This window comes from Choloepus didactylus, chromosome 4 (assembly GCF_015220235.1).
Source record: "Choloepus didactylus isolate mChoDid1 chromosome 4, mChoDid1.pri, whole genome shotgun sequence".
Lineage (NCBI taxonomy): Eukaryota > Metazoa > Chordata > Mammalia > Pilosa > Megalonychidae > Choloepus > Choloepus didactylus.
Window position 1 is genome coordinate 43,301,354 of NC_051310.1, and position 15,177 is coordinate 43,316,530.

General features: G+C 38.4%; 2 protein-coding genes across 5 annotated transcripts in view; one reads left to right on the plus strand and one right to left on the minus strand.

The window, feature by feature from the left end:
• Positions 1-5,462, minus strand: part of RAD51B (RAD51 paralog B) — a 781,261-nt gene extending 775,799 nt beyond the window's left edge. Inside the window, exons 1-3 of one of the 2 annotated variants that reach the window (XM_037832462.1) lie at positions 5,423-5,462; positions 2,517-2,630; positions 1,241-1,354 (exon numbers count right to left, since the gene is read on the minus strand). In XM_037832462.1, coding sequence (XP_037688390.1) covers positions 1,241-1,354; positions 2,517-2,630; positions 5,423-5,443 — 249 coding nt within the window. In that variant the 5' untranslated portion in view covers positions 5,444-5,462. Of the gene's footprint in view, positions 1-1,240; positions 1,355-2,516; positions 2,631-5,392 lie in introns of both variants that reach the window. The other variant, XM_037832463.1, reaches the window with a different exon arrangement.
• A 1,250-nt stretch (positions 5,463-6,712) lies between these two features.
• Positions 6,713-15,177, plus strand: part of ZFYVE26 (zinc finger FYVE-type containing 26) — a 70,552-nt gene continuing 62,087 nt past the window's right edge. For 2 of the 3 annotated variants that reach the window (XM_037832464.1, XM_037832466.1), the window contains exons 1-3: positions 6,713-6,765; positions 7,273-7,549; positions 8,991-9,069. In XM_037832464.1, coding sequence (XP_037688392.1) covers positions 7,356-7,549; positions 8,991-9,069 — 273 coding nt within the window. In that variant the 5' untranslated portion in view covers positions 6,713-6,765; positions 7,273-7,355. Of the gene's footprint in view, positions 6,766-7,272; positions 7,550-8,990; positions 9,070-15,177 lie in introns of those variants that run through there. The other variant, XM_037832465.1, reaches the window with a different exon arrangement.

The window sequence follows — 15,177 nt, forward strand, 5'->3', positions numbered from 1 at the left end:
TTTTTCTGTAAACCTTCAACTTCTCTAACTAAAAAAAAATTAAATAATAATAACAGAAAATACTTTACCTGTTTATTGTTTGCAGAAGTTTCAAATGACAGTAACAGTCCTTCCCTCCTTCTTTATAGAATTGCACCCTATTTAATTACTCAGTAGTTACCAAATTTCAAAATGGGATACTAAGGTAAGTAATTTACAATCCACTTAAATAAGTACATTTGAAAAGCATTGAACAGACTTTTAGGCAGCTCTCATTCTGGGAAAACAAGACCTTTTCTACTATGCCCAAAAGGTTTTGAAAAACTACAATAATGAGACAAAAAGTATGAAAAAACAATAGTTTGTTGAGGAATACTCCAACTTCAACTTTTCTCAAAAGTGAGTATAAACTTTAAACTATCATTTATTCAACCAATAAGTAAGTGATTAAATAGATGAACAAAGTTCATTTATAAATGAATAAAGTAAAATTTATAAATGAATAAAGTATAAGTACAATTATGTGTAGTTTATTATGTGGAGTAAGTAATGATGCTAAGGGTCAGCATTACAGAGACAGGACATTCTAAAATTAAGAGATCCACAAATCTTACCCAAAAAAACAACAGAGAAAAACGACTGCAGAAAGTTGAGTTATGTACCTAAGAAAAAACATATTCTTAATCTTAATCCTTCCTGTACATATGAACTCATTGTATGCAGGACCTTTTGAAGATGTTATTTTTAGTTAAGGTGTGGCCAACTGAATCAGGATGGATCTTAATCCTATTATTGGAGGCCTTTGGAGAAGACCACAGACAGAAAACCAGAAGACAGAAGCAAATGGAACTCAGAAGAGAAAGAAGAAGGTGCTGCCACATGCAATGTCATGTGACAGAAAAGCCAAGGAACACTAAAGATTGCCAGCCAGCCAGAAGATACCAACCACAGGAGGAAGCAAGCCTTCTAGCCTTTGAAATCATGAACAAGGAAACTAATACAATGACCTACTGAAATAACACTAACAGCTATGAGGAAAAAAGCTTCATCTTGCCACATAATTAGGAATTCTCTCCCCTGAACCTATAAACTACATAAATTTTTCACAAATATTCTCATTAGAGAATTAACTCTATGCTCTGAGAATTGATACTTCTGAGTGGCTCATTTCTGTTTTGGCTTTTGTCTCTTCCCAAAAAAGATTTTCAATGATATAAAGAATCATTTAGTAAAGAAAAATAAAAATAAAAATAAAAAATACCGTTTGCATCTGTGGAGCACAGGCCCTACTGACCACACACAGAAGTTCATGGACACCTCGATAACTAAGGCCAGTCACCTTCATAAGCTCCAGTGGGGAAAGACATAAAAAGTCCTAAAAAAAAAAAGAAAAGAAAAAGACACAAAGAGAATATTGTAAACATATATGGGTAACAAAGATACTGGTATCAAAAGGAAATTTTCAATTGATTCTGTCCATGTGAAGACAAAGTGTAATTTATGGCACATCAAAGATTTATGTGTTCCTAAGTATTTTCCCCTTAAATGTGCCTTAACCAAAAGAAATGATGACATAGTCTTATCTTCTAATTACCCAATTTAGTTAGCATATACCAAAAGTGCCACACAATATCAGGCACTTAAATGCATCAAATATTCACTGAGGGAAGATTGAAGAACTCCCTCCAAGTGTAAAAGCTAAGTGGTAAATTTCTACTTGTCATACTTATTAAAATTCTATTAGCCAGTGAGTGTACAAGTAATATAACATAGCAACAGCATCGAAGCCAGGTGTATAATTGCACTGCCCTTGTGTTAGGAGTTTGGGCACAAATATATGCCCACAAAGTATCATGCTGAAATGAACTTCTTTCAGAGCTAGAAGATCACTGAGAGAAAGTATCTCTTAATTGAAAAAAGATAGAACTGACTATGAAATGAAATGTTAAATTTCATACTTTTAAAAGCATTTCAATGTATGAACATGAGGAATATTTAAATGTCTAACCGAGAAACCAAAAATAACTTTGACACAAAAAGTAATTAAAAAAAAGTTGCAGCATGCTCTGAAAATCTGTCTTATTAAGGATAAAATCCTAAGATAAAACCTTAAATATTATTTAACCTCCTAAGAGGGATTTGCTTCACTTACTACAGTGCTTTAAAATGTATTTCTCTGGCTACATCAGAAGAAAAATGATCCTTGAAAGCAAAACAAATTAACCATTTTGAGTCTTATTTCTCACGTAACTACAAATTTATAATAAATGTATAAAACTTCTTTGGAATCCCAAAATAAATGTCACAAAATGTATGCCATCAGAGTCTCCTCCCAAAATGCAAAAATATGGAATCTGGGTAAATCAAATCACATTTGAAAATGTGACCTAAGTAGCTTGTAACTTAAAATTAGCCTATGGAGAAGCACTGTCTTTATCCTTTTTTTATAAACCTAAGTTTTCATAAGAATAATTGAGGTATATTTAAAGTTAATTTGTACATAAATTTTCTCATTGAAAAAAGTTTTAAAAATTTACCTGACAGGTAACAATCTGATGTCTGCTCAGACGGTCACACAGCTCTTGTGATAAACCCACTCGTCTTAGTTTCTTGCTACCCATGCCTCCAGATGAAATAAAGAAAAGAATAACCTTGAATAAAACATCAAAAAATAGCATATGGAATATTAGAGGGGCTATCCGAAATACTCTACAAAATAAAAAATTCTTCAAACCTCTTCAAGTGCAAAATGAAATGCAGAGTATTAAAAATATTACTGATACAGTCAAGGAAGGCTATAGCATCTTTTTTAGTGCCTTAAATAGGAAAGAATGGTTTATCAAACAAGCACACAGAGAAATAAGGCAACGTCAGAATGTGCATTTTACACAATCTTTGAGACTTATATGAATATAATAAAATTACCTGACATTTGTATAGCACTTTAAATTTTTTAAAGCATTTATAAATTTTATTTGGATGTATTTCCAAACAGCACTCTAGGAAGTCTTTACTAACAAATGGTGATTCATTGTTAACAATAATAGCTAAAATATATTGAGCACCTACTTTATATCAGGCACTGGTATATAGCTTTACCTCAATTACCTCATTTACTGTTCTCAACAACTTTACAAGGAAGGTTGATTATTGGCCCCATTATTACATGTAAGAAAACTAAATCCTGAAAGGTTAGCTAGTTCATTGTCACCAGAAAAAGTAAATAGTACATCAAGAATTCAAACCCAAGCAGTCTGACTCTGAGGCCTACCTTCTTAACCATAACACTCTACTGCAAGTTCACGATCATATTTAACCTCTCCTTTTTCTATGAGTCAGAACAAACCTGAATCCAAAGAGTTACTATTATTACAAGTGTTATTTATAAACTGCAAGATTTGAAATTCTTAATTATACTAGTGGCTCACATTCCCACATACAAGTAAATTTCACTATCGTTGAACTTTAAAAGGGGGAAATAAGGTTCATGAAATATTTGCCATTGGTGGAAAAACAGGAGAGCTAGAATAGAATCACTGTGATTCTTTCAATATTTTATCCCTCTCCCCCTCCCTCTCCCCTCCCCCTCCCTCTCCCCCTCCCCCTCCCTCTCCTCCTCCTCTCTCCCCCTCTCCCTCACACACACACCTCACAAAAACAAAATCCATCCCCCTCATTTCTCTCAATGGGAATTTTTTAGTATTGATATGTTTCCCCAACAGAGTTTGCTAAGCGGCATATGCTGGATCGCTGCCTATCAAAGCAGGTAGTTCTGGGCAATGACACCATTTAGACTGATAAATTCAATCAAAAAAGAAAACTGTAAACCCCAAAGTACCAAGACTTTAACAAAAACCAATTGTTATCTTTGTCCTAATAGGGCCACTCCCATCACTTGCCTAGACTGTCATATACTACTTCTGCTCACGCACCACCACTCAAAAAAAAAACTCCATTCTTTCATTTTTTTCCCATATTTGTTCATTCCACAGACATTTAAGCATCTATTCTGTGCCACACACTCCTTTAAGCTCTAGGGTACAAAAATTCCCCTTTTGGAACTCACAGTCAAGAAACCACATCACTACAGCCAAGCAATAAGTATTACAATCGGTATTTTAATGAGCTATGGGGCAGACAAGAAGCAGCATAAAACTCGCCTGTAAAGGTCAGGTCGGGGTCACCATCCTACTAGAGCTATCTTCCTAAAAATTTGCTCCTCATGCCCACCCTTTAAAACCTCCAAGGGCCCTCCTAAACCACAAGATAATTCCAAACTTGTTATGATTGTATAAAGTTTCTTCATAAACTGATCCCTCGCTTCCCCCTTATTCATACAACACCAGTTGCAAGGTTCAGATCCTGACCTTTCTGGCAGTTACCTCATCTCTCAGTGCCTTCATTTCCTTATCTGTAAAAAGAAAATAATTCTAGTATCTACTTCATAGGATTGTAGCAAGGATTAAAGGACTTGGGTGGTGCCTGTCACACAGTTCTCAAGGTTAGCAACCATTTTCTTTTTCAATTCATTCAACAACCATCAATTTTGCTGCCCCCATATGACTTGCTCTCCAACCACACTGGTATAGTTAGGTTATGCAAGGGCCATCTTGCCAACGGGACTTTCCTCCACAGCCTTCCAAGTCGGTCTCTTCCTCGCCAATATTCTCATCGCAATTTATACACATTTGTTATATAATCTTAACAACAGATTTTTATGACTTGCCTTTTGTTTCTTCCACTAGAGACTGTAAATTCCTGTTGTGTAAGTGTGTGCATGTGTACTGGAGGGAGAGGTAATAATCAACCCTGGAGACTGAACACTCTCCTACTCCACCAAGAAAAGAAAAATCCTTATTTTCTTAGATGTTCCATGAAAACTGTGAAGTAACAATAATAGCTAATATTTATATTTATTTATTTATTATGTGCCAGACACTGTTCCAAGCGTTTCGGAAGTTTCACTCAATTTTACAGATAAGGATATTGAGGCACTGAGTTGAGAAACTTGTGTAAAGTCAAACAGCTAGCAAATGGTGGAGTACGCATTCGAATACAGGATCTGTCTCCAGATTCTACGCTCTTAACCACCTCCCCTTCAACACCACCCTTAGGGGCTCTGTCCCTAAACTGCCCCTAATGGCGGGCTCCCCTGCCTACACCCCAAACTGCCAGCACTGAGGTGAATCCCCTAAAATGAGCATTCCACAGTATCCAGAGTCAGGAGCACCTTCCAAGCATCCCCCACAAAGGCCAGAAACCTCCAGATCCGCGGCGAAATCCTGCTGAAGATTCCTATCGGCCTAAGGGGATGTACACTGCACGCAAAAACAAAAAACTGCCCGCTCCCCCGAAATCAATACCTACGGTCCAGGGATGAGTAGGAAATAATGATCGCACCCCAAGTACCCACCACTGCCCCCAACAGAAAACTTTCCAGTACCAGGTCTGCAGCAGCCAACATTCAAAGATTTCCCCACCCCTTACACAGTTCCCCGCGGAAAGCGCCGCAAAGCAACAACCGAAGCGCTGGTTGGGTCGTCACTCTGTCTATGCTAGCCAATCAGAGGCAGGAGGGACACAGGTTGGCTCTGCTGCTTGCTTGGAATTGTAGTTCAGACTCTGTCCGGCTACGAGCTACGCCGCTTAGGACCTCAGACACTTCAGCGTCTATTCTGTGCCACACAGTCCCCTAAGCTCTAAGCTACAAAAATTCCCCTTTTGAAACTCACAGCCAATGTCTCAATACAGTGATTATCAAAACCCCAAAGTGTGAAGTAAGAAAAAAATCTTGCTTGGAATTTTCTCTTTTATCACTGTTTTAAAGTGCTTAACGAAGCAGAGGCATGCTAGTTTTTTGGGAAATAGATGAGAATCCACCTATCATAGAAGAGTTTTTGGAAGAGAGCTTTTTGGTTTTGTTGTGCTTTTTTCAGAGTGATGAAATAGTTTGGAAGACGCTGTATTAAATTGCTCAAACCGAACCAGGCATATTGGGGAAAAGTTAGTCTGTAGTGGAAGAAGAACATGAAGGAAACCAAGAGAAGGTTTGGTTTAAAAACAAATGTGATGAGAAAACCTACTAAACCTGTACTTCAAGACCCGGTTTTAGATTTTTATCTTTGCGAATAGCCTTTGCCCATTCTTTGCTCTCATCTCCCCTTTGTCTACCTCTATCTTATAAATTAGCCCACTGCAGCCTTACTACTTGCCTGCACACCTCAGTAGACTGTAGGCTCCTTAGAGGACAGGGAATGCATCTCATTCAGCGCTGTAACCCCAGCTTCTAGGATACAACCTAGCACAGAGTTCAGTTAACAGTTGTCGGGTGAACAAGCAAATAAATGAATAAAGTGACGCTAAAGAAAATGGGAATTCACACTGTAGGTCACGTGGTTGGGTCTCGGTAAACATTAACCTCAAATGCTAGGGAGAAAAAGGGCGGAAGAAAAATCAAGTGACCAAGCTATTCCTGCTACCAGCTCGGCCCAAAAGAACTGAAGAATTTGAGCAGAGGAGCTATCAGAACTGACAGGAATAATACGAAGTCGGGTAGCTGATTTACAATTTGCAAATTTCCTACCTTTCCCTAGTCCGAAGCGGCGGCGTCACGTGCCGCAAACAAATACGGCACTTTATTTGCATCTTCCCTCCATTGAGCCAATAGGACTAGCAACTCTCACATGTCACTCTTCCCCCGCCCTCCCCTCCGGGTGGGATCTGTCACCTGATTCGACTCAAACATGGCTGCGCTGGAAGCCGTATTGCTTTGGGCGCCGGGAGCAGGTGAGTGTCAGGCACCCTGGAGAAGGCAGAGGTGCTCACCACCACCTCTGTAGGGAAAGTCCCTGCGCCTTAACACCCCCACCACCACCACCACCGCTCTCCACTGCTGACACAGATTAGTCTCTTCATGTTCAGTCCTCTGCCTTAGAAGAGGGCTCAAACTAGGGTGTTTCTTTCTGAATTTCTAAACATTGAGAAGGCGACCACCTGGTGATTCGGAGCCGGACTGGGCATACAGTTCAGGAGGGAAGACGAAAGTGGAGTTATTGGTCTGCGTTTCATGCTAACACGACGATTAATATTAATTAAATATAGGATGCGCAGAGAGATGGGATTCATCCCTGGAGAAAGGAGGTAGTTCTCAAAATAAGACAGGAAAGTGTCTAATTAACTTAAAACAATAATTAGGAAAGTAAGCCCCGCCTTTCCAAGTCGGGCCAATAGTTGCTGGTTTCTCTAGATATAGTTCCTTCCGTTTGTTCTCAGTCTGGTGTGTGTTGTTTCTAGGAGGTATTCCACGAATGAGAAAACTGAGAATGTTTTCCGCGTAACTCGTCTCTGTGTATCTCCCTGCACTCTGTGCTGGGAAAATGTATCATCCATTTGGAAAAGAGGAAGCTGCTTCAGAGAAGCAGCTCTTTGGATTTTTCTGTGAATGCTTGCGGCGGGGAGAATGGGAGCTGGCACAGGCATGTGTACCTCAGCTACAAGAGGGACGAGGGGATATCCCAAAGAGGGTGGAAGACATACTTCAGGCACTGGTGGAGTGTCCAAATCTGCTGAGGTAAGCGATCTCTTCCTGCCGGGTAATCACCGGGATGGAGACGCGTGGTTCAGTATTTGGGTTCTGGTCAATGTGCCCCACTCAACCACCCTCTGAAGAATTCGCAAAGGCAGAGTATATTTCACACCCTTACCTCTTTATATATGTCCAATTACTTAACATTGGTATTAGATTGTCGTTTGGAAATGGATTTAAGCCTGGCCATCAAAGCGTGTCCCAAACCACCGTTTCTGGTTTATCATCATTAAAGTAAGTGGATGGAATCTGCCTTGAAATGCATTTTCTATGCCTCCAAAAAAGCAAACCCTGCTCCCTGCTTGCTTATGAAACTGAAGATTTTGTAGGACTGGATGTGTCTTCATCTAAACCTTTTATTTTGAAATAATTATAGACTAATAGGAAGTTGCAAAAATAGTAGAGTCCCCTGTACTCTTCCCATCCTTCCCCACCTCTGCCACCTCCCCCCTTTTTTCTTCGCCCAATAGTGATAACTTACATAGCTGTAGTAAGATTTCAAAACCACGAAATTTACATAGGTACATTACTGTTAACTAGACGGCAGACATGATTCACTATTTTTAAAATCTGTATCCATTTGTATGTGTGTGTAATTCTATACAGTTTTATCCATGTATAGATTTGTGTAACTGTCACCACAATCAAGATACAGAAATGTTTCATCATGGCAAAAGAACTCCTTTATTCCCTAGTATAACCTCCTTTTCCTTGGCAACCACTAATCTGTTCTCCAGCCTAGATTTTTAATGAAGTGTTTCCTAACAGTGTTATTAACAACTAGTGGTGTAGGGGTAGAATGAACTCTTCAATCTCTCCCTTACTTTTCCATACTTTGTTATGTTTTACTGTATGTATACCACATTTGCATGTATAGAGTAGGGAGACTTAAGAGATTCTTTTCTTCCTTTTCTGTTCCCCTATATTTTTCCCCTTTATTTTTTTCCCTTAAATTTGGGTTCTAGCCAGTTACTATCTAGTTTCAATTACTGACCTCAAAGACAGGTTTCTGAATTCCTTTAACTCTGTTTTTAGCATACAGTTCAAAATAAATTTTTATGAAGTTCCTTTTTTCTTTAAGACTACTTGATTCGATTTCTATGTTCAAGAAAGATGGCTTTACCTATTATGGTTTTCTATGTATTATTATTTTGTTTAAAAATAGTGAAGACCAGATAAGGAAGTGGAAGTGGGATTGAAATTTTTTTTCCTTTTTTTTTAATGAAAGATGCTACCTCTGTTCTGCTTTCTAAATGTTTTAGTGAACTGATATATACATATGAAATTTTCTCATTAGGACAGTGTCTTGCCTGTTCAGGTTTGAAACAGACTGAGCAATGAAATCTAAATCTTGGATCACAAAAGAGAAATGGTCAATAGAAATGTTCTTTGTAGGGGTAACATTCTTTCCTTTCACATTTTTCAGATGTGGGCAGGATATCAACCCTCAAAGATTAGCCTGGGTCTGGCTTCTTGTACTAGAAAAATGGTTAGCCCGAGAAAAGGTAAGTAGGTTAACATTTAAAATTTTTTGGTGAGGCTGGGATTGAGAAGAATGTAGAAGTAGTTACAGGATTTCCCTTTTGTCTGTAACTTCCTTTTTTGTAAGTTTTCTCAAACTTTCAGTATTGACAGTTAAATAGGTTTGAATTTTTGTCTCCTTACCTAAATTCATTCATTAACTCACTAATGTACATTGTCATATAATACCCTTTGAAATGATGCCATTTTTTTAAACACGCTGCAGTGAATCTTGTGCCTAAAGAGAACTTTGCAGAACTCAATGAAAGTGACAAGATAGTGGATAAAGTATGAACCATAACTTTTGGACCTGTTCACCACTCAAGTAATGGAGAATGGGCCAATTCGAAATTTGATTTTTCTTACAAAAATCTTATTTTAACTATCACAGTACAGTGAAATCTTATAATTTAAACCTCATTAATTAGTAATTTAGTAATTCAAATGAGTTAAACTAAAAATTGCCAAATATAAAAACGTAGTAAGCAAATTCATAGTGAAAGAAAACATACACAAGTGCTTCTTTTAAAGCAAAACTGCCACTAAAAGCCCTTTGGAGAAACGTGTGTTGTCAGATAATGGAATTTTACTGAGGCAATTTTTTATTGCACCTCAGACTTTAAGATTTAAGTGAGGAATCTTTGACTCGGAAGATAAATGACTGGCCCAAAGTTACATGATGTTAGCTGGTGGAACTGGAGCTGAAATCAAGATTTCTGACTTCCAGTTCTCTGCTTTTTTCACCTCAACATTATTTTGGACTTTAAAAGTAAGAACACCACAAATTCTATTTTTAAAATGTCTACAGTTCAGCCTAATTTTCCTTCCTACTCCCCTAATTCATCAGGATTAATTTTGTCTTTAGTTCTAATTTTGTCTGACACTTCTGCTTCTTCACATAGCAGCCAAAAAAGCAACAGAAATTATGGACTGATTTAAATCTATCTCTTATCCAGGTTTTGTCAATTGACTGATAAAGCAAAATAGCAAAAGACTAGCAGGAGAGGGAAGAATGAGAAGCCAGATTGAAAAATAACCAACCCCAGGATTATTGAAAGTTGGCTATAGTTTGAGATTTAAAAGAGAAAAATTGAGCTAAAATGTTTGAAGTATTTTCAGAGGAAAAAAAAAAGAAAAAAATATCTTGTTACTTATTAAGGATCTTTCTAGTATAAACATGGAATTTGCCAAACCAAATTAAACTTTCTCCCCCCAGGTAATGCTATTTGGTTACTTTATGGCTCATTGGTTGTTTCCTTTCTGGACACTTGTTCAACCAGATCAAGTGGTAGATTTCACTTTCCTGGCTCCTTATTGCAGCAGACTAAGAGTTGTTCTTGTTTTCCCTGGTATCAAAGATCACTTGGTCCTCAAAGCTCCAGTGACTCAGTTATTAAAACAGTTGTGAGAAAGCTTTAGCTACTCAGAAAATTTTAAAACTTTATACAAGAACCAAGACTTCGAGTGCATTATTGGAGTAGTTCTACAAAATCAGTCATTATGCTTGTGGTGCCTTCATCATCTAGGGATTTGTCAGCTGCCTGTCCTTTCCAGGTCTCCCACCTTCTGCCAAAGGCTTCCTTTTTAATTGTTAGTTGACACAGTGATTCCATTTTCCCCTTTCTTCATCCACTTTTGTCTTCTTCCTCTTTATCTTTTATTGATGTATCTCTACACGTATATGCATGTGTGCAAAGATTTACCTGTAGAGAAGTTCACTGCCATGCATAATAGAAAAAAAAAATGGAAACAAATTTTATGTCCCCAATACAGGACTGCGTAGCAAATGGAAATTTTATGTTTGTATAAAATACCATGCCACTATTAAAAATGATGTGATAAATGAATTTTCAGTGACATGGAAGGATGCTCGTAGTCCACTACGTGAAAAAAAAAGAAAGTACATTGGTATGCCTGTATAGAAAATGGTCTGAATGCTTTAGACCATAGTATCAATTGTAGTTCTCTTTCAGTGGGAAGAGTTGGTGTCTATATATATATATATTTAGTTTGCTAGAATTTAGTTTTTTAGTTGGCTCTAGTAAGAATACCAATGCTTAGAAACATTGAGCAAATTCTTGCCTGTTTGGGGAAGGTTAGTCATTTATGACCCTGCTTAAACTTTGTGATGGGTTGAATTACATACATCTCAAAAGACATGCTCTTAATCTATGTTCCTGTGGGTTTGGATTTATTTATAAATAGGACTGTGAAAATATTATTGTTGGCATGGTTTACCAAATCAGGGTGGATCTTTTTTTTTTTTTTTTTTTTTTTTTTTAAATCATCATTTTATTGAGATATATTCACATACCACGCAGTCATACAAAACAAATTGTACTTTCGATTGTTTACAGTACCATTACATAGTTGTACATTCATCACCTAAATCAATCCCTGACACCTTCATTAGCACACACACAAAAATAACAAGAATAATAATTAGAGTGAAAAAGAGCAATTGAAGTAAAAAAGAACACTGGGTACCTTTGTCTGTTTGTTTCCTTCCCCTACTTTTCTACACATCCATCCATAAACTAGACAAAGTGGTGTTTGGTCCTTATGGCTTTCCCAATCCCATTGTCACCCCTCATAAGCTACATTTTTATACAACTGTCTTCGAGATTCATGGGTTCTGGGTTGTAGTTTGATAGTTTCAGGTATCCACCACCAGCTACCCCAATTCTTTAGAACCTAAAAAGGGTTGTCTAAAGTGTGCATAAGAGTGCCCACCAGAGTGACCTCTCGGCTCCTTTTGGAATCTCTCTGCCACTGAAGCTTATTTCATTTCCTTTCACATCCCCCTTTTGGTCAAGAAGATGTTCTCCGTCCCACGGTGCCAGGTCTACATTCCTCCCTGGGAGTCATATTCCACGTTGCCAGGGAGATTCACTTCCCTGGGTGTCTGATCCCACGTAGGGGGGAGGGCAGTGATTTCACCTTTCAAGTTGGCTTAGCCAGAGAGAGAGGGCCACATCTGAGCAACAAAGAGGCATTCAGGAGGAGACTCTTAGGCACAAATACAGGGAGGCCTAGCCTCTCCTTTGCAGCAACCGTCTTCCCAAGGGTAAAACTTATGGTAGAGGGCTCAACCCATCAAACCACCAGTCCCCTATGTCTGTGGTCATGTTAGCAACCATGGAGGTGGGGTAGGCGAATACCCCTGCATTCTCCACAGGCTCCTCAAGGGGGCACTACATCTTTTTTTTTTTTTTTTTTCCCCTTGTTTGTCTTTTTTCTTTTTTTTTTTTTTTTTTTTTTTTAACTTTCCCTTCTTTTTTCAAATCACCTGTATGAAAAAAAAAGTTAAAAAGAAAACAAACATACAATAAAAGAGCATTTCAAAGAGACCATAGCAAGGGAGTAAGAAAAAGACAACTAACCTAAGATAACTGCTTAACTTCCAACATGTTCCTACTTTACCCCAAGAAAGTTACATAATATAGCAACATTTCAGTGAACTTGTTCCTACTACAACCATCAGAAATTAACAGACCATAGTCATTTCTGGGCATCCCCAGAACGTTAAATAGCTTATCTGTTCTTCCTGGATTATTGTTCCCCCTTCCTTAATTGCTCTCTACTGCTAGTTCCCCTACATTCTACATTATAAACCATTTGTTTTACATTTTTCAAAGTTCACATTAGTGGTAGCATATAATATTTCTCTTTTTGTGCCTGGCTTATTTCGCTCAGCATTATGTCTTCAAGGTTCATCCATGTTGTCATATGTTTCACCAGATCGTTCCTTCTTACTGCCGCGTAGTATTCCATCGTGTGTATATACCACATTTTATTTATCCACTCATCTGTTGAAGGACATTTGGGTTGTTTCCATCTCTTGGCAATTGTGAATAATGCTGCTATGAACATTGGCGTGCAGATATCTGTTCGTGTCACTGCTTTCCGATCTTCCGGGTATATACCGAGGAGTGCAATCGCTGGATCGAATGGTAGCTCTATATCTAGTTTTCTAAGGAACTGCCAGACTGACTTCCAGAGTGGCTGAACCATTATACAGTCCCACCAACAATGAATAAGAGTTCCAATTTCTCCACATCCCCTCCAGCATTTGTAGTTTCCTGTTTGTTTAATGGCAGCCATTCTAACCGGTGTTAGATGGTATCTCATTGTGGTCTTAATTTGCATCTCTCTAATAGCTAGTGAAGCTGAACATTTTTTCATGTGTTTCTTGGTCATTTGTATTTCCTCTTCAGAGAACTGTCTTTTCATATCTTTTGCCCATTTTATAATTGGGCTGTCTGTACTATTGTCATTGAGTTGTAGGATTTCTTTGTATATGCAAGATATCAGTCTTTTGTCAGATACATGGTTTCCAAAAATTTTTTCCCATTGAGTTGGCTGCCTCTTTACCTTTTTGAGAAATTCCTTTGAGGTGCAGAAACTTCTAAGCTTGAGGAGTTCCCATTTATCTATTTTCTCTTTTGTTGCTTGTGCTTTGGGTGTAAAGTCTAGGAAGTGGCCTCCTAATACAAGGTCTTGAAGATGTTTTCCTACATTATCTTCTAGGAGTTTTATGGTACTTTCTTTTATATTGAGATCTTTGGTCCATTTTGAGTTAATTTTTGTGTAGGGGGTGAGGTAGGGGTCCTCTTTCATTCTTTTGGATATGGATATCCAACTCTCCCAGCCCCATTTGTTGAAAAGACCATTATGGCTCAGTTCGGTGACTTTGGGGGCCTTATCAAAGATCAGTCGGCCATAGATCTGAGGGTCTATCTCTGAATTCTCAATTCGATTCCATTGATCTATATGTCTATCTTTGTGCCAGTACCATGCTGTCTTGGCAACTGTGGCTTTATAATAAGCTTCAAAGTCAGGGAGTGTAAGTCCTCCCACTTCGTTTTTCTTTTTTAGAGTGTCTTTAGCAATTCGAGGCATCTTCCCTTTCCAAATAAATTTGATAACTAGCTTTTCCAAGTCTGCAAAGTAGGTTGTTGGGATTTTGATTGGGATCAGGGTGGATCTTAATCCATATTACTGGAAAGCTTATAAAAAGAAGGCAGCAGGAGGGAGTGAGGAGCAAGAAAGTAGCAGTCAGCAGAAACCAGAAGAACAGGTAGAAGGAAGAAGAACACCACATGAGGGGAGGCGGAGAAGCAAGCCAAGGAATCCCAAAGATTGTAGCCAGCCAGTACCAGAACACTCCAGTGAGAAAGCATGGCCTTTATGATGCCTCAATTTTGGATTCTATCCTTCTGAATCATAAGCCAATAAGTTCCTGTTGTTAAGCCAACTCATTGTTAGTATTTGTCACAGTAGCATGGCAAACTAAGAATTGGTACCAGAAAGTGGGCGGCTGCTATTACAAATAGGTAATGGGCAGAGACTGAAGAATTTTGAGGCATTTAGTAGAATAAGCCTAGATTGCTTTTAAGAGATAGTCAGTAGAGATAGGGATATTAAAGGTGTTTCCGTTAAGAGCTCAGAAATACGAGAGCTACAGAAAAAGTTTCTCTTGTCTTAGAGAATATATTTCATCATGAGCAGAATGTTGGTAGAAATATGGATGTTAAAGGTACTTCCAGTGAGACCTTGGAAGGAAATGATGAATGTGTTATTGGAAACTGGAGGAAAGGTGATCCTCATTATAAGGTGTCAGAGAACATGACAAAATTGTCTTCTGATGTCAGATGGAAGGCAGAATTTGTGAGCAATGAACTTGGATATTTAGCTGAGGAGATTTCCAAGCTAACTGTGGAAGGTGCAGCCTGGTTTCTCCTTGCTCCTTATATAGTAAAATGCAAGAGGAAAGGGATAAACTCGTGGCTATACTCTTAAGCCCCAAAGAATCAGCGGTTGATAATTTGGAAAATTCTCAGCCTATCCAGATAGCATGCTCTGAGACTAGGGCCAGAAACAGCTCCATTAGGGCATTCCCTGAGCTCCTGGGAGGTGAGCCCCAGAGAACATGTCCCTGCCCAAGAGTTTAGCTGAACCACCCTTTGCTAAAGACTCAGGGACCCAATCAGCCATGTCAAAAGAAGTCAGGATTGGGCATGTATTTGACTAGGAAGGATCAATGGTAAATCCCTTTGTCTGATGTTTGGACCCCTTTGAACTACATGCAA